We start from the raw sequence: 27,246 nt of genomic DNA, 5'->3' as shown, positions 1-27,246 counted from the left end.
TTATTATCACCTATAAACAAGATGAGAGTACTGTATTTTGTATCTTTTTTAAAAATTACTTTTAACCACTGAATAAAAGAATCATCTTTTATATCAGGTTACCTATGTGAATAGGCCAAATGTATCTCATCCAAACTTTGTCCAAAATTTGGACATCCAATCATCATTTAAAGAACATTAAGCACTTTTCTATACCTAGTATTATCATTATCAGTATGCTATATATGAGATAAAATAACATCATTTGCTTTTTGAGATCTTTGGAGGAAATCTGGCATAAGTATGTGTCAAACAGATACAGGTGTTTCCTATCTCTGCACTTAAGTTGTAGGATCTTGAGCAAATTAACTTCGATAAGCCTCACTTTCCTCATTTACAAAATGTGGAAGAATAATGGTAGTTCATACTTCATAGGGATTATTCTGAATGTTGAGCAAGCCAATTCATTTTATATGTATCACAGTGACTGGCAGATGGAAAGCACTCAATAAACGTAAGTTATCTTTTTTTTTTTTAAAGTACATACAAGAAACAAAACATTGAATTGGTGGAAGAATGTGGATACCTTAATTTGCTTAAATAGAATATCATCTCACTAGGTAGTTCAAATAGCAACTACAATAGGATTTGTTTTCCCTCAAACTATGAGAAATGTTTTAGAAAGTCAAAGAATGATAATCTTGCTGTATTGATAGTGTGAGAATGCAGAATCACAAAGAACGAAATGCAGAAATACACTTCTTATCAGTATTATCTAGACCTGCTGAAAGAAGCTATACTGCTTCACTCGGTTTTGCATTAAACACTCAGAAATCTTACCCATAGTGTTTTACACCTATCGCTAATGCTGGTTAGGTAGGTGGGCACCCAGTTTAAGACTCTAAAACAGTCAGGCAGACAGCAGGGGATTAAGGAGGAGCCAGGAGAGTATTAACTGCCACTTCCTTCTAACCTAAGAGAATGGCAGCGTCACACCTGGCAAGTGGCAGAATGATCAGCTGCCATGCTCCTATGGGAAGCTGGAAAGCCCATACTTTTTTGGGAAACATGCTGTACTGTCTCCTGCTATGTGTGTTATTCACAAATTTTCCACATTCTTTACTATCTTTTACTTTTTGGCATAGTTTTATCAACCATCCTGTTAACAATCATGCAGCCCACATTCCCACATACTGTTTAAAATTGGCTGAAACTACGTAGTACAGCTTGTCCTTTTAGTTGGGGTGTAACCCTTCTGTTTGTTACACTGCCCACAGTGCCTTATTATTTCACAATAAGGGACATTTCCTTCCTGGATCATATGCGTGTGGATCCAAGTCTAATTTGATTTTGGCAGTGGTGAAACATTAGGAGTTTCTCAGTGGTCAGTTCATCACTGGATTAGAAGCATTCTATCCACCCACTCCTACTTGCCCCCAGCCTAAAAAGCAGCTAAGCAACTTAGCTAGTTCTCAGATGCCTTTCTGAGCAGATGAGTTCCTATCATTCATCAAAAAGGAAGATAATGACTTAAAGGAGAAGGGCAAACTCAAACTTCTTTTTTTAAAAACCAGACAGGACTCAAGTTTTAGGATATCCCTTTTTTAAACACTCTCAGAGAGTAGGCTTTCTGCTTTTATATAGCACTGCATGTGCTTTGAAACTCATATAACACTGGTTTCTTTCTTTTCTCTGGTATTTTTAATCTATTACCTCTTACCAGATATATTTTTCAAGATGTAAATTCACTGGGTATGACTGTTTAGATATAGTTAGTGTCTAATTGGAAGTTTGGGGCAATACCCAACACATTATAACTATTCAACTGCTCTGAAACCCCAATAATGTCTCTATAGTGCTCTGAAAGCTTCAAATATTATATTAAATAGTACCATTAAAGATACATAAAACAAGAATGGATTTTTCAATTAGTAGATATAGAAGTATTAGAATTTAATACATGAAGACAGTTTTATTGTCTTGCTCACAAGGTAATCACTTTTACTTTCCCAAATGGTTATCACACTTAGGATCAGATTCAGAAAGATCTATCGTTAGCCCACATGCAAATATTTTCCCTTATTCTAAAACATTAGCAATCTTCTTTTCTATCGTGCAAAAGACAGTTATATTTTAGGTTTGTTCCTTTTATTTCTTTTAAATTTATGGACTCTGCTACTAATTTCTTGATGTCTGGAATAGGTTAATATCTTCTCTCCTCAGCCCTGTTGATCATACATAATAAGCCTGAAATTTATCTAGAAACTTCAAAGGCCAGAAAAGGGCAAAATTCACATCATTCTTAACATGGGATCAAGCCAAAATCAAAGGAAAAACTGAAGGATTTTAACTTTCTTTTTTTCCTAAGTAGGCTCCATGCCCAATATGGGGCTTGAATTCACCACCCTGAGATCAAGACCTGAGCTGAGTCAAGAGTTGGACGCTTAACCAACTGAGCCACCCAGGTGTCCCACAAAACGGAAAGATTTTAATGTAAATTATCCAAGCTACAATCCCATATTTTAACCTTAAATTTGAATCAGCAATGATTTTTACTGCTGTTTCCTCCTCTTCTATTTTTACTATTCTTTTGAGGCTGAATCAGAGAAATGTGCTGAACATGTGGATTGCAGCAATGGATTTCTCAAACAGGAAGCAAAAAGAAACAACTTTCTCCCTTAGGTTGCTTTTATTTAACAATCTGAAGAATGATTATCTGAGTTCAGGATTATATTTAGATTGGTCCTAACAAAGAAGAAAAAATACTTGTTTCACAACTAAGATAGAAACAAAAGTCTTTTGTAACTAATCAGTCAATACACACACTAGTGGGAATTGAGATGTTATCTATACTCTTCTACAAGGAGCAGAACTGGTGGGATCCAGGATACCTTTCTTTATCTTATTGCATAGTTATGAAAATACTGCCTAAGCAGAATTGGAAAACCCACCAAATAAGCAGAACGGTGAAATGAGTACAACATTTTTAATTGTATTAAAAGCTGAACAAGCTACATATCAGAAAAGAAACTGGCTTAAAGTTTTCCTGTAATATTTTATATTAATCTATGATAGAAACATAAATAATCAACTGGAATACCAAGCCAAGAGAATAAAATCATAGAAGAAAAAATAATCTGGGAACTAGAGCCAATTCCTAATGCAACATATAAATACAAAACATATATATACATATATATGATTTAGAAAAATGTGATGATACATTTATGGCTCAAAAGTATTCCATTACAGACTTCTTTTCTTACCCTTAGGCAAAGTTTGGTATAGAGGATAGGGGATTTCTTTCTATATCTTCTACATCTTTCTTTTTTGTCTCTCCTGCTTAGTCTTACCTATCAAAATTCCATACCATCCTTTAAGAACCATGTTAAATATTTCTCCATCAATAACCCTCCCCCAACAACTGAAATTAACTTGTCTTTTGTGCTCCCCAACACTTTATATTTGTATCATCCCCCAGCTAAAAGCTCTAAAATGCTAGACTTCTTGGGGTGTCATTCTAAAAAAATCTTTCCATAAATTGAAGTCCCTATTGCCCTGTATATGGCAAGAATTTAAAAAAGAAGTCACAGTCATCTGAAGTCAACATACTGGAACACTTGCTATGCAGATAACAAAAAGGAGGACTGAACATAGCCACTCAGGTGTGTGGCTAAAAGTCTCATAAGCTACTTGTCAAAATTTAAAATTATCTCACTCTTTTTCACAACTTCTGTTCGTTGTTTCTTCTTCCCCAGGGTCACATACCATCTGGTAAACATAGCAGCTGAAGACCCTGCTGGGTTTCTGTTCTATGTGTAGTACCAAGTCTCTGTCAAAGTAGACTTCGTGGCTGTATGTCTGTAATAAAAACATAGTCAAATGAAATCTCCTCTTCACACAACCATATTCACAATTATATCACTAAAATGTCACAGCACCTATCCTAGGGATCTTCAAATATATACTTGGAAGCAAAAAATTGCTTGAAATAATTTATTTTCATTATTTATGAATATGCAGATTACTTATAAGAAAAGTATTACACAAAATGTTGAAAATGAAAACAGCCCTCATTGAAGAAGTCCGAACACCCAGATTCTATTGCCTATACTGCTATTTCACTGTGTGACAGTGGGCAAGTTGCTAAACCTCTCAGGTACTCCATTCAAAAAACAAAAGATTGGATAAGGCTACTCTTCCTTATAGTTTTTATATTCTATAATAATTTAAAAAGTAGGCAAATATTTCCAAGAGTGTCTGGAAACCCTACATGCTTAGATATCAACTCTATTAAATATTTGGGGGGATTTAATACAGCATACTTCCATTTTTAAAAATGTTACCAAACTTACAAAAAAAGAAACAAAGACTATGGTAAGGAAATAATATGTCTCAGAATAAAACATAAAACTTTATCTTTAAGTCCTCTAGAAAGGAGGCATCCTCTAGTTCCTAGGGAAGGAAGGCTTAAGAAGTACTCATTTTGTCCTGCAGGATGATATCCTCTTTCATGTGGTTACCGGTATAAATAACCCTGAACTGACGCGAACACAGTAACATCTATTTCAACAAATGTCACTTAGTAAGAAAATTCTTACAACTTTGTATTACATTCCACTCACCACATCCCATGACTCCACTAGTGGAATGCTTTTAAGTAAAGTTCCATATTCATTACAGTGGAAATCCAGGTGAGCTTTTCCTTCAGCATCTATTTGAGTAACAGCTACCACAGAAAGCAAGTCCAGCTCATCTTCATAGTCCACAATTTTAAAAGTCTCAGGGAATCGATGGATAAGGCAGAGAAGAGGGACAAAATCCAGTTATCTAGTTAGGGTTATTTCTATTTGTAGTTTAACTATTCTATTACTTATTTTAAAAACAAAGGAAGAATGAATGGGTGAGAGCATAGGTAGAAATGTGTCTCTACTTTCTGCCTACTAAAGTCCCAAGATTTGAAGACTTTAAGCAGTATCCTACAGATTCTAACAGAACCAAGTCTATGTAGATCTCAGCCAAAGTACTGCTAAAATTTTCTATTATGACAGCAAACTAGAACTTCTCCAAATTCAAAAGAGGTATTCAATTGCTGCCTCTGATATGTATGTTCACTGGTTCCCAGATAGGACTAAATATATGAAGTTCAGTTCTGAAACCTAAAAACTACCCACTTTGTCAGAATGATCTTATCCAGAGAAACACAAGCCATTTTAAGAAGAACTGATAGCTTATCACATACTATTTATGACTCTATTTGCCATTTTTTTTAATGTTTTGGTTCTCTAAAGAAAGCAAAAATGGCTGTTTATACTTGCAGAAGAATATTAATTAGGAACTGAAATCCAACCCATGGGAACAGGACTGGGATGAGAGTAGTTAGCTGGAAATGATTAATGGTGGTAAAGACTTAAGAGAGAAAACTCTAACCTCAAACTCTGTTTAACGAAGTAAACCTGGGACTCCCAACAGCCTCACAGGGGAAGCAGATCCTTGCCAGCCATCCAGGGATGGACCACAGGATGGAAGATTTTGGCAGGCATAGCAAGTTTCTTTGAATCACCATATATTAATCATTCACTCACATTTGGTCAAACTGCTTTTTAATCTATTTATATTTTCTGCTTTTACTACCCATGACATAAAAATTTACAGAGATTTATTATATGTGGTTCCTCTTTATTTACTTTTGCCTTAATATTACCTTGGTCAAACTTCAAAGAGTAGACTTCTTGCCTGGGTGTCACTGATTTTAGTTTTCAGCTTCTCCTTTACAGGCTAAAAAGTCTCTGTTTTCTGATCTCTTGATGCAGAGTATCTCTCTCTTTGCTACCATCTTCTCCTTGTATATTATTTTTGCTACCTTTTGGTAATTTTAGTCTGTCTTTCTCAAATATAGTTTTATATACAGGAGCTTTCTGCTTTGTTCTCAATAGATTTCTATGATTCAAAAAATTAATATACATGTATTTACTTTATATATGATTTTATATAAAACTATATATATATTTTATAAAATATATCTTATAAAATAAATATACACCTATTTCTATTTCTTTTTGAGATTAGCCACATACTGGTCAAAAGGTGACAAAAAGGGATCCCTGGGTGGTGCAGCGGTTTAGCGCCTGCCTTTGGCCCAGGGCGCAATCCTGGAGACCTGGGATCAAATCCCATGTCGGGCTCCCGGTGCATGGAGCCTGCTTCTCCCTCTGCCTGTGTCTCTGCCTCTATCTCTCTCTCTCTCTCTCTCTCTGTGTGACTATCATAAATAAATTAACAACAACAAAAAAAGGTGACAAAAAGGTCACCTCCAACCTTTTTAAAATATTTTCAAAAACTATCCTTAGAAGGCCACTCTAATGTTTCTACCTAGAAATGATCACACAATCAACCCAGTTATCTGGTCTAAACAGACTTAGTATTCATGCAACAGTTATATATTTGAAGCATGACCAGTGTCAGTTCATTTCATAAGAACTTTCAATGCCTCTTTAAAAGAAAAGGATAAAAGTGTATCAGTTCAGTGACTGGAGATGTCAAGTTCAGGCCAGAGGCTGAACTAATTTATCACACCCTCACACCCTTCTTCCCTAGCTCACAATCATTAACAAACATACCCACGTCTCAGAAGTAAAAAATAAAGCAAAAGCCATAAGGTCATCAAGATATAATTCAAATATTTTCTATTAAGAAATTTCCCTAGAAAGTGTGCTCATTAACAAAACAAAACAATAAGTTAGTTGTTTTCTAATTATTTCAGTCCCATGAATCTTTCTGCAAACCAAATCTTATGAATAATTCCAGTATGAGAAGAGAGGATGGCAGCTGGTTAAGTATCCATCTTTGGATCAGGTCATGATCCTGGATTCCTGGGATAGAGTCCCATATTAGGATCCCTGTTCATTGGGGAGCATGCTTCTCCCTCTCCCTCTGTCCCTCTTCCCTGCTTGTGCTCTCTCTCTCTCACTGGCTCTCTCTCTCTCAAGGAAATAAATAGAATCTTTAAAAAAAAAAAAAAAAAAAGAGGATGGGGATGGACTAGTTGAAATACCATGCACAATCCTACCAATGAAGTTTGCATGGAACTACTCACCCCCAACCTCTACCCCAGAGTCTGGAAAGCCTAATTTAAAAATCACAGGGCTAGTATACACTAGTTTGGCTTGTTATCTCTGGTTAAAATAATACCTCTTGTTCTGGGTCATCATCCAGAAGGTTAAAAGTTCTTTTCACCACCCGTCCAGAAGCTGTAACAGTGGGTAAATTTTCATTCTATCATATGGAAAGAAATAAAAAGATGAGTCCTATTATGTGCAATAAATAGCAAAACTGTACTAAATTTCATTAAATAACCAATCCTTATCTAACATCTACAATTCTTTCCCCTACTGAGAAAAATCTGAATCAGATTTCTGATCCAACAATTAGTAAAAATACTTCACTAAAATAAATTTATGGATAAAATACCAAAATAGGCAAACAATAAATACAAATGTAACAGATTTGTTACTTCACTCGCCCTTCTGATTTTTGCTATAGTATAAGTACAGCAATACTACAGTGGATCTGCTTTTGGAAATTTCTCTCTGCATAATTTTCTTCATGTTCTTAATTTGCACACTAAAGGAAAAGAACTATCTAGAGTTAAAGCATGGTATGTGATCTTTAAAGATTCATATCTACCCCAACCTACTCTAAGTGTGCACAATTAACTAAACCCAAAGGTCAAAAATTCATCAATAGAAACCCAGAAAGGAAACAGAAATTAGCAAAATGTAAGCTCAAAATAAGCTCAATATAATCAACTCTTTTCAAATCTCAATTGTGCATGGGGCTGGCTAAGATCAGCTACCTATGTAGACAAAAAAACCCAGGCTTTTATTGTGCTGTTCTTTTCAGCCACACTAAAAGACAAACACATTTGTACACTATATTCTCAAATAGACAGTGATACAAAGAAATTTAAAGTATTCCTGGCTTACTTTATTCTTCTCCCTGTTGGCCAAAATGACAAAATCTTCAGAGATCTGATGCTGGGCACTATTATTTTCTACTTCATTTAGCTTTAAAACTCTGAAAAAGGAAAAAAGATTCTAAGAACCTGAGACCCAACACATCATCAAAGTGCCAAAGTTTAAATACTGAAATGAAACTCAACAAATGAAAATTACAGGAACAACACTGAGTTAGTTCTCCTCTCCTCCTGTTGAGTTTGAAATATTAATGTCTGATCACTTTAGTGTCCACAAACTCCTTCAAATTCAGATATTTTGTTAAACAGAAAAACCTGTGACAGCAGGTACTCCTGAAGCAGATAATGAAGCAGCTTCCTCAGGCTTAAGCCATCTTCCAAACTGGCTGAATGAAAGTTACTCTAAACAACTTTAGCTGTCATCCTGCAACAGGTCTTTAACATATCTGCTTTAACATGGCATTATAGTAGATATTGGCATTTTTTTATTTCTGAAGATAGAATGAGATATCAATGAACAACACTCAGAGTTAACTATAAGGCAGACTGGATTAGCAACTAAACCTGAACTAAGAGTTTTCACGAAAGAGTAATATTTAATTTAATATTTAAAAACTACAATTTACTTAATAACTTTTATCGTAGGATTATATTTAAAGATTTGGGTTTTCTGAGTGCAAATGGTCTCATGGATCAAGCTTATTAAGCAAAAAAAAAAAAAAAGAAAATAATTTGCTCACCGCCCACGCAAATCTGTTCACAGCATTAACAAGCTTCAAAAGCACAACGTTCTCAAAGCTTAAAGTTCTCAAAGCTCAATGCAGGCAGAGAAGGGCAGGGAGAAGCAGCTACTGTGGCCAGGGAGAGCCAGAAGCCTTAGAGTTTGCCAGAGACAAAGAAATCAGATTAGGGATGCCTGGGTGGCTCAGCGGTTGAACATCTGCCTTTGGCTCAGGGTGTGATGCCAGGGTCTGGGATCAAGTCCCATATCGGGCTCCCTGCAAGGAGCCTACTTCTCCCTCTCCCTTTGTCCCTGCCTTTCTCTCTGTGTCTCTCATGAATAAATAAACAAAATCTTAAAAAAAAAAAAAAAGAAATCAGATTATATTTTAAATTACTCAATTTGTTATCTTAATTAGTGCCAATACTTAAAAGTGCCTATCTTCTAGAACCTGGCAAAAGGGCACACACTCTTTGTGGACCTTATTTTCATAAGCTCAAACTACTATTAAAAGGTGGGTAATGGGGCGCCTGGGTGGCTCAATCAGTTAAGTGTCCAATGTTTGATTTCAGCTGGGGTCATAATCTCAGGGTTGTGCGATCAAGTCCCAGGTCAGGCTCTGCACTGGGAGTGGAGCCTACTTACGATTATCAATCTCCCTCTGCCCCTCAACTCCCTCTCCCTCTCTCTTGCTCTTAAAAAAATAAAAAAAGAAAGAAAAAAAAAGTAGATAGCAGCAAACATTAAAAGGTTTACTAAAGCTGAACCACAGTGAACTATAGTCTTTAAGACTTGCACCTACTCTGTGCTAAGCACTATGCTCAGTACTGGGTTATAGGTATCAGCAAAACAGATTCTTTCCCTGTCATTATGGAGCTGATGACTCCAAAGCTAGATATTTAAACAGACAATCAAACAAATATTTAATTAAAATTGCTGTGTTAGAGGAAGATCACACAGTGGGTGCAATGAAAATATGATGCGAGAGCTAATCTAACAAGGAGTATCAGGGAAGGACTCTATGAAAATGGGATATTTAAGCTGGGGATGAAATATGAATAGAAATTAGGCAAGGCAACAGAGAGCAGAAACATACTTCAGAGGAAGCAGGTCCCTGGCTGTCTGAAAAGACAGCATGACTGAAGTAAAAACTGAGTGGGAGGAGGGTCTTTCAGACCATGATAAGTATATGTTGGTCTTTATCTCATGAACAAGAAGCCATAAAAAGGTTAAAACAGAATCCACTTGGTTAGGTTTTGTGTTTGTTAATGGTTCTAAAAAATCACTCTCCCTGCTGAGAAGAAAACAGGCTTAAGGAGTACAAAATTGGATTCTTGGAAGTCCTGTAAGTAGGCTATTACTATAGTCCAGTCTAGTGATGACAATGATCCGCCCAACATGGTGACAGTGGCCAAGGGAAGAAAGAGGCAGATTTAAGAAATATTTAGTAACAACAAAAACAACACAAAAAAAGGACTCACGGGATATATGGGTGGGGTGTGTGTGAGAGAGAGAAAGAGAGAGAAAATGCACATGAGTATATGTACTAATGAAAGACAAAAAGTGTTCCCTTTTGAATTCCAGATTTCTGGCATGAGCTTAGATGAGAGGTTTGGGATAGGACATAAATTTTGGAGTTTTGGAGTATACACGATTTTTGAAGCCAAGGGGATAAATAGAATCATGCAGAAAGGGAATGAAGAGTGAGAAGAAAATAGGGTCTAAATCCTGAGGACATCCAATAATTAAAGTGTGGGTAGAAGAGAAAGAACATGAAAGGATACTAAGAAAGACACATCAAAGAGGGAGGAAAATATTCAGAACTGAGGTGTCAGGAAAGCTAAATGAAGAGTGTTTCAGGGAAGGAAAGGTCAACCTGATGGTAGATGTAGGTCAACAAAGCAAAATAACTTCAGCACTGAAGCTGTCTTTCAGAACAAAGACAAATCATCTCTCATTAATCCTGAAGAATTAAAACATGATGAGGACAAGCCAATCTGAATCTCCTTTTACCCATATGTCATTCATCAAAAAATTTATTTAAATGTAATATCAACAAAGAGTAATACCTACAAAGAATACTGATGAGGCTGAAAGAATCAAGTCAAGTTTTCTAGATGCCAGTCTCTAAGGAACCAACTATAACAAGCTAATTATTTCTACAACTGAGTCAACAGTTAGCTGGCAAAAATAAACATGCCAATAAATGCTTCCAAAAAGCTACTTTTCACTTTAAAGTAACTAATAAAAATACTCACTTGACCTGATTTGGGCCAACATGTATTATTCTACCAGAAGCATCTGGATGAAAATAGATCCAGTCAGATTCGAGAGAACAACATTCCATTTCTTGGATCCCATTTTTTGCCTGAAGTTGGGAAAAAATATTGAAAATAAAGAGCAAGGAAAAATAAAATAAGTTTCAAATTTAACATCAGTGATAGATCAGTAAATCAAAGGTACAAGGAAGAGAAATATCAACAGTTGAACTGGAATACGTAAAAGAATTGAATTAGGACACTCATACTTGAGAAATCCAGAACATTTACTCTGTACCATACAATTTATCTCAGGAATAGTAACTTAACAGTTATTATATTTCAAGTATCCAATTTGTGTCAGGCACTGCAGTAGATATTTTAGAGTCATTTCATTTAACAACACTCAAAGCATATATTATTATCCCCACTTTGATGAGGAAACTGATATACGAGGATGAATCATTTCCTCAATGTTTTACACGTGCTAAACAGCTGCTCTGATTCTGAGGTCCAAGGACTTGTTCCATGATATAACTCTGTATAATCATGCACACACAGTTCCCTATAACTTCTGCCTCCCTTGCTTATCCCCAGTAAACTGTCAAAAGGAGTGTTTATAACGCACAAAGAAAAACATGCAACCCAACCTAAAATCTCAGAAACAGGTCATATAATCTCCTTGGAAAAGTCAGACATTAACCTCTAATAATGAAGAAATGGTCGCTTAGCCTTTTAGGCAAGTAGAGATTTATTTCATCGTAGGACATTTAGACATTAAAATAAAGAAAAAGATAGCTCCGTGATACAGGATTGCATATGTACATAAATATTTTACCTTATACACAGGAGCACTGGGAACTACTACCAACATCGATTCATTAATTTCATTAAATTTATTTAATTTCTACAATGTAAAATGCAGGGATACCACCTTTCTTACTAGATACTTGGGAAAGTTTTAAAAACATTAACTTACCAATTTCATTAGCATATACTGATAGAACACTATGTTTTAAGTATCAAACTAGGTATTTGTACCTTATATGAACTAAACATAACCCCTGCCATCAAAAAGCTCATAATCAGGAAGGGAAGCAGAAACATAAACAGAAATAAGTGTAGAAAACAAAGTAATCAAGCCATGCATAGGATATTATCAAGCATTCAACCCAGGTGAGCAGAATTCCATGAAATAAAAACAGAGCTTACACAAGCCTCAAGGGATGAGCACAAAATGGCTAAAAAGAGATGGCAAAACCCAAAACACCACAATGTTAATCCATATAGCATGTATATGCATATATATGAATAAAAATTTAATTTTGGCTCCTACAAAAGAAATATAATGACTAGAGAAGTAGGTGGGGTACTATGTCATAAGTGCTTTGTATGCCATACTTTTTTTAAAAAAAGGAATTTAACACATTTTCTGTATTAGTAAATGTTTTAATTTTTCAGGAATTTTATAAGTATTCTAATAATTTTAAAAGGAATGGCAGTATTATTACATTATAATACTACATTCCCATATACATATACATTCCCATATACATATAAGGGAATCAATTTAATTAGGCACTTTGGTTGCAACCACTGAAATTAACGTGTCCAAGATGGCATTAGCTCCAAATGCCCCTTTGTTTAAAATATAAAAGATGTACATACCACACATATCTTTCTTTAGACAATTCTCTTTATGATAATTACTATAACATGCAAAATAAATATTATCTTTGTGTTAAATATAAGGCAGCATTATTGCCAGCTTCTGCAGTTTTTATGTGCTTGAATGCTAGATTTCATTTATTTATTTATTTATTTAAAAGATTTTATTTATTTATTTATGAGAGACAGAGAGAAAGGCAAAGACATAGATGGAGGGAGAAGTAGGCTCCATGCAGGGAGCCCGATGTGGGACTAAATCCCAGGACTCCAGGATCACGCCCTACGCCAAAGGCAGATGCTCAACCACTGAGCCACCCAGGCATCCCAGAATGCTAGATTTTAAAGCTCAGTTTAATAGAAAGCTATGAAACATTTTCTGAATTCTTCAGTTTGGCTGCATGTGTTTGGGTTAGTCTTCTGACTGACAGGCGGGGAAGCAATGGACATATGCATCCTTAAGTTAATGTCATTACAGCAAAACTATCTGGCGAAAGGACTGAAAACTTCCTCTGGATTTGGCAATTTATGAATATGTTGAAATGTAGATTTGACTAGATGCTATAATCAGTTATTACGGAAGGAGTGTACTTGACAGGCATTCTAGATATAGATGTTGGAAGCCATTTTATACACACATGCACTAATATGTATTACCAGTTCTTATATAAAAGTTAAATAAAAGAGAGATGCGACGCATCCTGGTGGCTGAAGCATGTTCAGTGGTGTGAGGTGATAAATCAGAGACTTGTCATGATAGGAAACAGCCCCTAGAGAGGCCACTGTAAAAGATGATGTCATTGGGCTGGGCCAAACAGGAGCTGCCACATGTGATAGATGAATGAAAAAATGAAAGAGAACAACGTCCCCACAAAAGAAAACTAGAAGACACTATACACAGTGTTCCCTGCTAGCAAAATCAATGTAAACAGATAACCAGACCCAAGACCATATTGATCTTCAGCGTGGTGAAAGGTGGCCTGTAACTAAAAGTCACCGAGTCCAACAATGACTGAGCATGATTCTGGAAGAGATGGGTGTGAAATGAGCTGAGTCTGCTTCAGGAAAAGTCAGATTATTTGATATATCAAATATATAGGTTCCAGAAATAAACTACACTAACTCAGCAGTACAAAACAGACAGGGAAGAACTCCTCCACCACTCCCTGTGCACTCACTCTTTTGCACGTCTCTTAATCACTATACTTAAGAGACTGCATCTTATTTATCTACTTGTGTACTTTCAACTTGAGGGAAGGGAATGTGTCCCCAGCTGCCATGCCTGGCACACATTAAGCTCTCAATAAATTAAATTAAATTAGATTAAATTAAATGATAAATCATGCCTAAATTATTTTCAAAAAGAAAATAAAGAAAAATTAATTCAAGGGGTAGAAATTTCTATTGTCTTACCATGCAGCATTTCTTCCTATTCTGCCATAAGTAACTTAACAGTGTTCTTGAAAACTCAAGGTGTTTTAAGCCTTACATTGTGATCAACAGAGTTCTACCTGGTTCTGCTCTAGAAAGCTAATAGTAGCAAACCATGAAAAAACAAAACTAACTACATATTGCACCAGCAATTTCAGAGGCAGCCTGAACATATTCCATCAATAATTCCCACTCTGGAGCTTCAAAGATGCTTTGCAGAGAGCTCATGAGAAATCTTTGGTTTCTAAGAATTTTTAAATCTTAATGCTTTTAAATTCTTGATAGTACACACAAGTGTTTGTTATATGCTTTGTATTCTTCTGTACCTAACACTGCTGATGAATTATTAATACAAACAAATAAAAAGCAATTCTTAGGAATTCTTATTATAGAAGTAGAAAATAAAGAATTTCTGATACAAATTTACTACTAAGAAGTCTATCACTCATGATTTACCAAGGAATTATCTTTTAGGGCACAAATATGGAAAACTCCTTTCTGTTTCTTCTTATTAGGTGTGATGATGTAGTGCCAAGGATGGCCTCCAATCTGAAAAGCATTCTCCAGAGAGGACACTTCAAAGAGCAGTGGTGGTGTGTCTGTAGAGACAGGCAAAAGGAATTTATTAGTTTCTCTGTTCTGGTAGCCTTGGAATATTCATTCATAAACTGATTTAACCCTTCTTTGCATGTACCATCCATGAATTTCCATTAATGAAGAATTACTATGCTCAAGAAATAAAATATAATCAGGAAAGAGGCTGATTGATAAGAAAAGAGAAGACTAGTAGGCAGCAATTATGCTATGAGGTCAACATTATAGACATCTGTTTCCAGGGTATGTGTGACCTGCAGCTGAGTGGAGAGAAAAAATGGGCTGAAGGTGTACAAAGTACACCTAATAAAAGCTGCTGCCATTTACTAGGCATGTATGTCCCAGACTCTGGGTTAGATGCTATTTCCAACACTCATAACAATCCTAAAAGGTAACTAAGTATCTAATAATTCCTTCAGGTGTGAGGAAGCAATCTTCCATATTCCAGACTAACAGGTTATACTTAGCAAACTTTGAGAGCTGTCTTAACATTTCCAGGGTAGAAGTGATATTAATCATAATGAATGTAACTACTTAGGATAGGTCCTGTTACAGTGGAAATTTATTCAAGGTTAGCCACTACTATAAATATCATCTTTAGACAAGTTAACTACTGTTTTCTTAATTAAGATTTTATTTATTCATGAGAGACACACAGAGAGAGGCAGAGACATAGGCAGAGGGGGAAGCAGGCTCCCTGCAGGGAGCCCGATGTGGGACTTGATCCCAGGACCACACCCCAAGCCAAAGACAGATGCTCAACCACTGAGCCATCCAGGCGTCCCAACTAGTTTAGGTGCATCTAGTCATATACCATAAAAGAAATGTCTGTTGGTGCCTCTTAGTTCTTCTCTTCCATGGCAACTAATTTTAAGTAGAGCAAAACAGATTTACTTCTAGGGAAATGTGTAAGTGGAAGGTACTGCAGCTTTAGAACACCAAGATATCTTTTGGGCAGCCCATGGGAAACACCACATAGTCCGTTTTGGCAGGTGGTTAATCTAGGACTCTTTTTTTTAACCCTTCTACCTTAAGAGTTTACTCTTTGGGGCAGCCCAGGTGACTTAGCGGTTTAGTGCCACCTTCAGCCCTGGGTATGATCCTGGAGACAAGGGATCAAGTCCCACGTTGGGCTTCCTGCATGGAGCCTGGTTTTCCTCTGCCTGTGTCTCTGCCTCTCTCTCTCTCTCTCTCTCTCTCATGAATAAATAAATAAAATCTTAAAAAAAAAAAAAAGAGTTCACTTTTTGGTTATGAGGCCATCATTGTCAGTAAAGGGGCTTGCCTTAGGAAGACCATTCATAAGAGCCACATGTTACATATAGAAGCATGTACTTTATTAGGCCTCTTCACAAGGATAATTTACTACTTGGTGCTACATGTAAGAGAAAAATAATGAAAAGTGATTTCACAAACTGACAGTCCTGAGAAAGGGACAAGGATAAACGTAACATCTATACTTAATGTACTTTTTAAAAACCTTTTAGGAAAAGAGTAATACTCTTAATATATAAAGAAGTCTTTTTAATGAGAAAAATATGAACCCAATAGAAAACTGGGCAAAAATATCAGTAAGTAAATTATGAAAGAAGTACAAACATCATGTGATAATATGGTAGCTATCAAATGATGATGAATGAAGAAAAAATTATAAAAGAAAAAATATAATTAGAGTTTGAATTTGGGGCTAAAATTTCAAGTAGGTATATGTTATAGAGAATAAAAAATAGATATAACAATAGGGGAAAAAGTCAATCCAAAATGATGTGTTTAAAAAGGAATACTTTTCTCAGCAGTTGCTAAAAATGGACCCAAAAGAGCAGCAGGACTCTGTTCATCACAATTCTGATGGGTCCCCACTAACCTCAAAAGCCCAAATTTTGATCTCAATACTATTTTCAATTAAAGAGTCCTAGAAATTCTGAGAGTGGCTGATTTCATGTCTTGTAGTGAAGAAATTTTAGGAGGTCTGAACCATCCAGTTATTGCTATAAAGGATATTTACAAGGATGTCAGTATAGTGTTAAAAGAATAAGAGCTAGCAAAAGAGGCTCCTACAGGCTGGACTGTGGAAAGAGAGGCACTAAAAAGAAAATTATTATTAATAAGGCTCTGAGTCTGTGAAAGGTCAAGCAATGATACTTCACAGTTTTAATATAAATTGTCCAAAATGTTGTATGGTTTATAAAAGAATGGCTATAATAGGACATGATTTTTCTTTAATTTTAAAATATAGGGAATGTATCAGGCAAATACAAATCAAAACCACAATGAGATATTGCTTCACATCTGTTAGAATGTCTATTATCAAAAAAGATAAGAAACAGCAGGATGCAGAAGAAAGGCATCCAGGAACCATTTATAACAAACACAAGAGCTCATTTGTTATTTCTTGGAGCCAGGGGGCCTTCCTAAGCTACGGTCAGGATATAAAGGACCAGTTGGTTTTGGAGGACCATCTTCTGAATTTGTGGATGACTGCATGTTGGGTTTGGTTAAGTAGCCACTGTATGCTTGTCTAAAGCCTCTACTTGTAATTTTACAGCTATAGAAGTAGCTCCTGGAATAAATAAATATGGTTAAGGGATAAAACCATCGAGAATCCCTCTTTTCCTAATGTCTAGCCTTAGACATTATCCTGATTTATGAAGAATTACTAGCAAGTGGGAAAGGACTTGTCCTGGGCAAAATCAAATTATTATGCTGTACACCTGAAATTAATCTAATGTTATATGTATCAATTTTATCTCAATAAGAAAAATAGGTAATCTTATGTATTTCTATTAAATAAATGCTTAAACATTTAGATACATGTTAAGTGAAAATACAAGGTACAGAGCGTACGATAGGCTGCATTTGGTATAAGAAAAAGGTAATATTTATTTGTTTGTTTGTTTATTTTTAAAGATTTTATTTATTTATTCATGATAGACATAGAAAGGGGGGGCAGAGACACAGGCAGAAGGAGAAGCAGGCTCCATACAGGGAGCCCGATGTGGGACTCGATCCCAGGACTCCAGAATCTTGTCCTGGGCCAAAGGCAGGTGCTAAACCGCTGAGCCACCCAGGGATCCCCAGAAAGAAGGTAATATTTAAAGAATACATACATACATTTGCTTATTTTTATAAAAACAAACAGGTGAGGGCTAACCTAGAAACCAAAAGTAATGGAGACTTATGAACAGGTTAGTATAGGCATAACAGAATGAAAGGACTATGTATGGACACAAAACTTCTCAGATTATATCTTTTTACATATCTTTTGACCTTTTTATATATCTTTTGACCTTTGAAATATACACACATTTTACAAGTTTAAGAATAAAGTCAAAAGGGAAAAATAAACCTAAAATTGAAAACAAACTAAAACAAATGAACCCAATTACATAAAGCTGGTAACCTAATCATATAGAAAAATAATTTCAAATAATTTTTGAACACATTACTCTGTAGGACTGTACACTAAGGACAAAAGGAACTTCAGAGATATCTAAACCTTCGTACCAGACTTCAGTTTTTAGTGGTAGCACTGATATGGCTATTTTAAGATTATCACATATATATAAGAGGATAACATTTTATTAGCATTCAAGAAGTTCAGTGGGAGTCAAAAGAAATACAAATATAGAATCGAAGAACAATTAAATTGGAAGTATGAGAATGAGCTAATGAATTTTTGTTTTAATATATTTCCCAGCTCTGTTCACCAAAAAATAAAGACAACCAATTGCATTGAACACAAATAGATCTTGGCCTTGAACTGTCTCAAAAAGATAAATCAAAGTCCTAAACCCTAGTATCTGTGAATGTTACTTTATTTGGAAACAAAGTCTTTGCAGAAGTCATACTGGATAAGGGGGGGTTCCTAAATCCCATCACTAGTGGTCTTATAAGGAGAGAGAGAGATTCAAAGACAACAGAGTAAAGAAGGCCACGTGAAGACAGGAAAAAGTGGTAATTATGCTGCCACAAAGCAAGAAATGCCAAAGATTGTCAGCAATAACCAGAAGCTAGAAGAGGCAAGGAAGGATTCTTTCCTAGAATCTTCAGAGGGAAATCGTCTCTGCCAATACCCTAATTTCAGACTTTTAGCCTCCAAAACATTAAGAGATTAAATTTCTGTTATTTAAAGCTACCAGTCTGGGGATCCCTGGGTGGCGCAGGGGTTTAGCGCCTGCCTTTGGCCCAGGGCGCGATCCTGGAGACCCGGAATCGAATCCCACGTCGGGCTCCCGGTGCATGGAGCCTGCTTCTCCCTCTGCCTATGGCTCTGCCTCTCTCTCTCTCTGTGTGACTATCATAAATTAAAAAAAATAATAAAATAAAATAAAGCTACCAGTCTGTGGTATTACAGCAGCTCTAGGAAACTAACACAGTCAATGATGATGCATTCTCTACTAAAATGGCTCCTTGTCAGATCATTGGACAAGGAAAATAAAAGATATACCTGGGATATATCACTGTTCCAGAAAACAAAGAAATTCTCCAAAGCTATTATGAGTATGTCATAATGGAGTTCTCATTGGCCAAATTTGGGGCAATTTGAACATCATTAAGAATAATGACTGTATGTAATTTTGGTGACATAAAAATCCATGAGTCTATGTGTGCTGACCTCTAAAATATTTGCCACCATGGGAAGTGACTATTAAACCAACTCCTTATTTAAATATTGTTAATTAAAGAGAAAGAATAAGTATTTATTTTGACTTTTTTTGGGAGAAACTATAGTTCATCCCTGGGTGATGAGTGAAAGTCTTTATTTATAGAAAAATGTCCATTAGTAAAGGCAGAAGGAATGTCAGAATCCTTTCAAGTGGCCATTCCCCCTGCCCCCCACCTTAACTAAGTGATTCAGGCAGGAATCACTGATAGCTACAGGAGTATTCTTATGTTACCCGTAATTACAGAAAATCAAAACAACCCATATGTCCAAACTAGTAATTGGTTCGACAATTTTAGAATTCATCCATAAAATGGTATGTAAGTCAAATTCTTGAAATTTCAAGGAGCTGCGTGTGTATGTGCATAAACAAGGAACTACATTGTGGCAAAGGTTAAGTAACATGAGCACCACATCATAAGATATATAAGGAAAACTAAGTCTTTCTTTCATCTGTATCCCTCTGAGGTAACTACTGTTTATCAGGTTTTTGGGTGTCCTTCCATATAGTCTAAGCAAATCTAAAAGTATATGCTTATACGTACACTTTTAACATGTGAACATGAATTCTCTATGCAAATGAAGCTTTTTATATATAATTTTACACTCCTTCTTATCACTTAATAACATACATTGGGAATTGCTCTATACCAAGGCAAAAAAATCTTTAACAATTAAATTTATGATACAGCCAAATAATGATATATTAGTGTCACCTACCAATCTACACATTACTTCCAAACATTTGCTATTAGAAATAATGTTGTACATTTGTCATTTTGTACACATGTGAATATATCTGATACAAACTCCTAGACGTGGAATTGTTCAAGGAGTATATACACTGAAAACTTTGATATGTATCGACAAACTGTCTTCCACAAAGGATTCCAACAATAAATGAGTATCCTGTTATATTTTTATATACTTCCATACTTTTAAAAACCCTGTTATGTAACTTTTTGATATTTGAGAATCTGAAAAGATATTTCCTATGATAAATTTAATCTGTGTTTTTCTTATCAGGGATGTTGGGTTTCACTTTCCCCTAATTCAAAGTCAAACAGACTCAGTATCCCCAGTTCAATGAATAAGTGATAGATTTTGTTAACACCTATTCAGTAACAAGGAATACACTGTATGGAAGTAAAATGAATTGAGTTTATCATTAAATTATGAGAAACATCTGGATTATTATAATAAATAATTATATGACCACTTATTTTTTAAGGTGAAAAAATGCTATATATATTGTAGCCATACCTGTGATTTTAATATTACAAGGAATGCCAAAAGGAGCCTCTCCTACAGTTCCAGCAGTCCCACCCCATCTGCATGCACACCCTAAGTCAAGTTTCTGTTGCATGAACTAAAAACAAAACAAAACAAAAATGGTGGCTTTAGCACCTATTTATTTGCTGTCTGAAGAGAGAAAAAAATCAAATTCACATGTATATGACAGAGAAAATATCTTTATTTATTCAAGGGCCTGTTTATCTTCCCTCCCCTCTTTTAAAGGTTACTCTGTCTTTCTGCATTTGTATAGTTTTGTCAAGTTGAAATCTACACAAGTGCCTTACTCTAAAAGCATTTCATTAAAAAAAAAAAAAAAATCATACCTCAGTCCAAACCTCGAGTTATTCTAATATGGCAAATTTCAGTCTTCTCTACCTGTTCAGTGATGGCTTGGAAGCTATAGAGTCTGACCAGTCCTGAGCTGTACATCACAATCAGTATTCCATGAGACAAGGTAGCATCTGTAACGTTCCCGAAAATCTGAGGGGAAAGGTAGATATCACCTGAGAAAAGACCAGAAGGCCAATCCTCTGAGTCTTCACAGTGGTTTGTGCATTTGCTTAATATTCAGGTCACCACTACAACACAGCTACCTACCATTATAATTTAAGTATAATTTAGAGACTTGAAGTTAAAGTGTCATTAGGGTTGTAGGCCACTAAAGTCTCAAAAGGAAGCACTAATGAGTGTAGCACTTAACCATCAAAATGATTCTGCACCATTCATTTGGTTCATCCATTCGTTCTACAGTTTTGTCAATATCTTTTAATAACGTCCTATTCCTCATGGACATAGGCATACACTGAGACCATCTAATTTTACTATGCAGGATGTGTGTAGTAGAGTAAATGAATTTAGGGACCTATTCTTCATGCTAAAATGTTATTTATAAAGAAACTTAGTTTTTAGCTAAAAAGTGAAAAGATTGGATCTAAGAAAGTACTTCTAATGAGAAATAGCCAACTCCAGACTTTTATCATTACTTTGTTCTTTAAATATCTAATACTGCTTGATATTTTAGTCATATAAAAATTAAAGGTGTTAAAGACCAAGCAAGTACTTATAGAGACATTTAGCCTGGCTAACTTTGAGTGTGGCTTTGGTTCTTTGTTCCCTTTCTGTTTTTGTTCTATGCAGTGGATCCTGTCATAATCCTCCACAAAGCTCTGATAAACACCACCAACAAAAAAAACTTGATTCTGTGCCTATTTAATATTTAACGAAAGCCAACATAGACAAATATTCATAGCAATGAAAGAACAAGTGGAAATTAAGTGAAAATCTGTTTCTGTTCCTACTCAAGACAAATTAGTGAAGATTTACCACCCCAATAAATAGCTTTTAGTACACGTTGAGTCTGGCCCCTGGGTAGTCTTTTACACATAGTAGGTGAAACATACGCTTCAATTCCAACTAACCCTAATCAAAACCAAATCCCTCCAATTATTATCAAAGAATAAATAGAAACAATTTATGACTTAGCTAAGTGTTCATTCCTGTTCTAGATTGTAATAAGCATATACAATTACTTAATCCACACGCACAAAGAAAATAATTAAATTCATAAGTTGTGTTTTTTTGTCATCTCTTACAAGGATAATTATGCTTTGCTTTGATGTGACTAGCTCATTTTTTTATTTGCTTATACTTGTTTTCCACTTTGAAAAGGAGGACTTGTGTAATTCAAACATATTTTCACTCTGTGACTATCACAAATAAAAATTAAAAAAAAAAAAAGACATTATGAACCACAAACATATTTTCAAATAATGAGTGCTCTAATAAAGTTGCCACTCTATTTTAAAATTGGTTCATACTTTGGAGTCAAATCTAGGTTCTAATTCCAGCTTCTCTATTTATGTAGGACTTGGGTAGCTGCTTAACTTCCAAACTGAACCCACCGTATGTTACAAAGTTATAAACTACTCAAAATGCCTGGCATAAAACAGTATATAAGTAACTGATACTATTCATTGGCCTTTATGTAGTTTAGTATACTATACTTATACAAAATTTTTTAATATGTTCATCTTATTTGCTAATGACTATTAGTGGACCCTGAAGATCTGGCCTCAGTAATACTTGGAAAGTGCATAATTAAAAACCAGTAGAAAACACCAATAAATAACTATCCACCCAGACTAAGTAACAATTTGTTAATGGAAAAGTAGAAGGCTATTGATTCTTTTACTCAAAGGAAATATGTCCTTTTTTCTCTCCCATATAACAGACCATGAATCAGGAACAATGACAAGAATAAAACCTATAACTGAATGAGTTGGAAAACTCATATATTTAATTATAAGTCTTGTTTATGTATCATAAAACAAGTTTTAGATCTATACTTTGCAATTAAAATGATTCTTTTTGTTGCAGCTTTTCATCTTCCTAATGGTCATTTTAACAAGCTTTGAAATATCCCTCTGAAAAAAACCCACCTTACTCATTTCATAATTTTATAAAGTAGAGGTTTGTTAATGACACCAAAGGTATTCAACACTATCCACTTGAAAGGCATAAAAACATGCAGAAAGATGAAAGGATGATTAGGCTTTCTTCGTAAATGAAACATTCTCATGTATTTTGATATGAAACAAACTAGATCAGAAAGCTTTTTACAGCCAGGGGAATATTTGCAATCAAAACATCTAATAAATAAACAACTATATTACATCTTTTATCAAAAAATTAATATTGCAATTAAATAAGAAGTAAGTTCTTACCTTCTTATTGATCTCCAGAATCCCTATGAGTGAAAAAGGTAAAACATGGAACACTGCAAGGTACAGCAAAACAGGCTGTTGAATGCCTGCCTGAAAGGAAAGGTTAAATTACAGGCAGTTCTCAAAAGAATTTCAGAAACACTGTTTTCATGAGTTGAAAACATCCATCTGTCCTAGCATACAGTTATGTGGATGTTTTCAATTTATGAACATTGCAAAGTTTCTCAAACAAGAAAGCATACATGTTCAAGATACGTCCATTAAACCTTCAGCCCTTCAACACACACGTATATACACACAAAAGTCTCTAACAGTAAATATAGAACATGAGGGCACATGGGTGGCTCAGTCTGACTCCACACTGGGTATAGGGACTACTTAAAAAATTAAAAAAATTAAAAAAAATAAACATAACAGTAAACATTTCTCTTTTTTTAAGGAATTTTTAAAAAGATTTTATTTATTCATTTGAGAGAGAGAGAGAACACGGAGGGAGAGGGAGAAGTAGACTCCTTGCTGAGCAGAGAGCCCAATGCAGGGTCCAATCAGGATCCTGAGTCTATGACCTGAGCCAAAGGTATCTAGATGCCCAACCAACTGAGCCAACCAAGCACCCCATCAATAAATATTTCTTAGCAACAAAACATATTTTATATACTGTTCAACAAAAACATTTTATATACTGCATAATAAAACATATTTTCTGAATTAAAAATGTTATAATATAAATTAATATATTTTTAACATATATAATACATAATTATATTGTCATTATACTTTTATTGTTATATTAATATAATATGAATATTATAAATTGGAATTTAATAATAAAGAGCCTAACAAAAGACACATAATTATAATGGTCACATCATCTGAAAGTAGAATTACACTGTTATGTCTATGAGAAATGAGAAAAAATTACCAATAGTTAGAGTGATTTCTCTGCTTGAAACAGATAGCTCCCTTACTTTGAAGAACAAGGTTCTGTCACTTTCTTTCCACTATGGAATGTAAAATAATCTGCTGTACTTCTCCAGAGTAGTTTAAAGGGTATTTCTTAAGTTTATGGTAAGCAACTTTTATCCATTCTTCAGAAACCAAGATTATTGGTTCTTTCCTAACAAATTTGCAGACAATTTTCTCTGGAAACAAACTTCTCACCTTATTGATGTTTAAAAATTTATTTATTGATATTTAAAGATGTCTACCTGCCGGGCCAATACTGAGCCTTTGTTTTGAGCTGACTTGACTGCAATGACTTCTTGAGGAGTGTCCCAGCTCAAGTATCTTGTAAAAGAATGAAGAGAAAGTTTATGCATTTGAGTCAGTTTCCTTATAATCAAAATATAATAGATATTTCATAAACAGTTCTTTAGTTGTTTCAATTATAAAAGCAAAATAATTTTTTTAAGAAACAACTTAAAAATTCTCTTTACATCTTTATATGGATCTATTTCTACTAAAATATAGTTTTAATCTTTCTAGAGTGTCAATGAATAAAAATTGTGTTTGATCAAACACTATTCAAAATTTAGAAAAAAAATCCATTCCTACTTTAAAATGGACATTAATATCATAAAAAGCATTAAAAATGTTACTTTCACATTCTATATGCATATATTCACTCCAAATATTTATATTCATATATAAAAACACATACAACTACTAAGTTAAAATAATAGTTGTTAGGAACACTCAGCTCAGTCAGGAAAATGACTCTTGTTCTTGGGGTCTTGAGTTCAAGCCCCACATCGGGTATAGAGATTACTTAAAAAAACAAACAAACAAACAAACAAAAGACAGTTCTTAGACTGTACTAGGCAATGATTTAACTGAAACAGACTAGCCTTCAGGAAAACCAACATAAAATGCAACCTACATATAAAATACTATTTGCAGATGGGAATTAAAAAAAGAGGGGAGAGATATTTGTCATCTATTATAGGTTAGTTACTTATGAGTGATACAAAAAAAAAAAAAACGATAAAGGGTCTGTGTCCGCAGATTTTCAAATGTAGTCATGAGGAAAGAAAGAATGAGTTTATAAATTGAGATCCAGGTATACAATGGGAAACTTTAAAAAAAAAAGCTTGAAATTTCCTGGGCCACAAGTCTCAAATTTTATTTTATATATTGTTTATTTTATATATTTTATATATTTTAATAAATATTTTATATATTTTAATAAAATCTTGAGTAATAAAGTCACAATACCTGAATTTGCAATATGAAGCAAGATATATTTTCTCAAGGACTTTTCCAGTAGTTGCTGATATGCGAAATAACCAATTATGAGCAGTCAGTGCTATCAGTGAAGATTTATAATCTGATGGATTGGGAAGTATTTCCCCCTAAAAAACAGAAGGTATAAAAATGAAACTGGTTAGTCATGAACAATCTGCAGAAATCTATGTCCAAAGAAAATAGCTAAAACTTTAAAGAAATAGATAAGTAAACCAAAGAATATTAAATGTACAAATAAGAGAATTAAGACAAGGAAAGATGAGACTGTAGGAAATTATTTTCATCATTAACTTATTGAGTTTATTCACATAAAACGTTTAAACAGTACCTGAAATAATTTATTACTTATTATTTATCATTAAATAATTCAACAAATGTGAATTAATTATCATTAAATAATTCAACAAATTCAACAATGATAATAATAACAGTTCTTAAAACCAGGTATAACAGCATAAGTCATCTGCTAGAATCGATGTTTCTTGGGGTACCAGGGTGGCGCAGTCGGTTAAGTGTCCAACTATTGATTTCAGCTCAGGTCCCCCCTCTCCTTATTGCTTCTTTATTCCAAGGCTTTTTTCCCTTTTGATAGATGTCAAAATGGCAAAATGACAAATCGTTTCATGATTGTGGCTCTACCGTAACTCCAAATTAAAAGCTAGAATGCAGAATCAAGACAGCCAAAGAAAAACAGAAGATGGGCCTGGTTTTAAAGATATTCTCTGTCGCCAATGAATTACTCCCCCCAAAAAGGGAGGGAATACTACCTTGGGCATACCTGCCACTGAGCAGCTGCCACAAGGTGGAAGTCTAAGGCAGGAAAAGAAAGAGAAACAAGGAGTTCTACTTTGATTTGTAAAATAAAAAGGGAATTCTCTCTTTTTCAAAAATTTATTTGAGAGAGAGCGAGAGCAGAGCAGGGAGGGACAGAGGGAGAATTCCAAGCTGACCCATCACTGAGTGCAGAGCCGCACTTGGGGCTTGATCTCACAACCCCAAGGGCTGTAACCAAGAATCAGATGCTCAACTAACTGAGCCATCCAGAAGTCCTTAAGAACAAAGTTCTAAAAGGAAAGTTAAGAATAGGAAAGTTGAAATTAATGTAGTATTCACTTAGACTGAAACATGAATAGAAAAGAATGAAGGCATAGTTATTTTACACATGCTTTTAAAGATCTGTCTTCCCTTTCAAATGTTAGGGAAAGAAACAAGGTTTTTGTGTTTGTTTCTTGGTTGTGTGTATAAACTTATTAACTACTGGATGTCTTACACTAAAATCACGTGATGATGTAAATATTCTTATTGTATGGTGTCTAATATAAGTATCATCTCCTAGAGATTTTAAATTTAAAAAATACACTATTTATATCTTGCCTATTAAAAAAGAAGAATTTGAAATAGCATATGTAGTAGGTCTGAGCTATTTTCCTAAACCAAAAGTTGTATTTTACACATTGTCTCAGAAAGAGTGATAAAAAAAAAAAAAAAGAAAGAAAGAGTGATGATGTAAACATGGTTTCACATCAATATGTCAACAACAATATGATACGCTTCTTAGTTTTTCTTAATGGAAAATCTTGCTTAACTTCAAATGAAAAATGTTTAAAGAGAAGTGAGAATAGGAGTTAGAGGTTACTAGAAGCTTTATTTTTGCAAGGATTGCTCTAAATTTCTGGTGTTTTTGCACGGGTATCTTC

At 34.6% G+C, this 27,246-nt stretch overlaps 1 protein-coding gene across 3 annotated transcripts in view; it reads right to left on the bottom strand.

Moving 5' to 3' along the window:
* Positions 1–27,246, bottom strand: part of DCAF17 (DDB1 and CUL4 associated factor 17) — a 54,895-nt gene that overhangs the window by 19,699 nt on the left and 7,950 nt on the right. Inside the window, exons 4-14 of one of the 3 annotated variants that reach the window (XM_038584811.1) lie at positions 25,520–25,656; positions 24,514–24,592; positions 23,306–23,395; positions 20,958–21,062; positions 20,550–20,655; positions 14,486–14,628; positions 10,934–11,043; positions 7,965–8,055; positions 7,171–7,254; positions 4,605–4,760; positions 3,748–3,840 (exon numbers count right to left, since the gene is read on the bottom strand). In XM_038584811.1, the coding sequence (XP_038440739.1) occupies positions 3,748–3,840; positions 4,605–4,760; positions 7,171–7,254; positions 7,965–8,055; positions 10,934–11,043; positions 14,486–14,628; positions 20,550–20,655; positions 20,958–21,062; positions 23,306–23,395; positions 24,514–24,592; positions 25,520–25,656 (1,194 nt within the window). The other 2 variants (XM_038584812.1, XM_038584813.1) reach the window with 2 other exon arrangements.

This window comes from Canis lupus, chromosome 36 (assembly GCF_011100685.1).
Source record: "Canis lupus familiaris isolate Mischka breed German Shepherd chromosome 36, alternate assembly UU_Cfam_GSD_1.0, whole genome shotgun sequence".
Lineage (NCBI taxonomy): Eukaryota > Metazoa > Chordata > Mammalia > Carnivora > Canidae > Canis > Canis lupus.
This window is presented reverse-complemented; position numbering and strand designations above follow the sequence as displayed.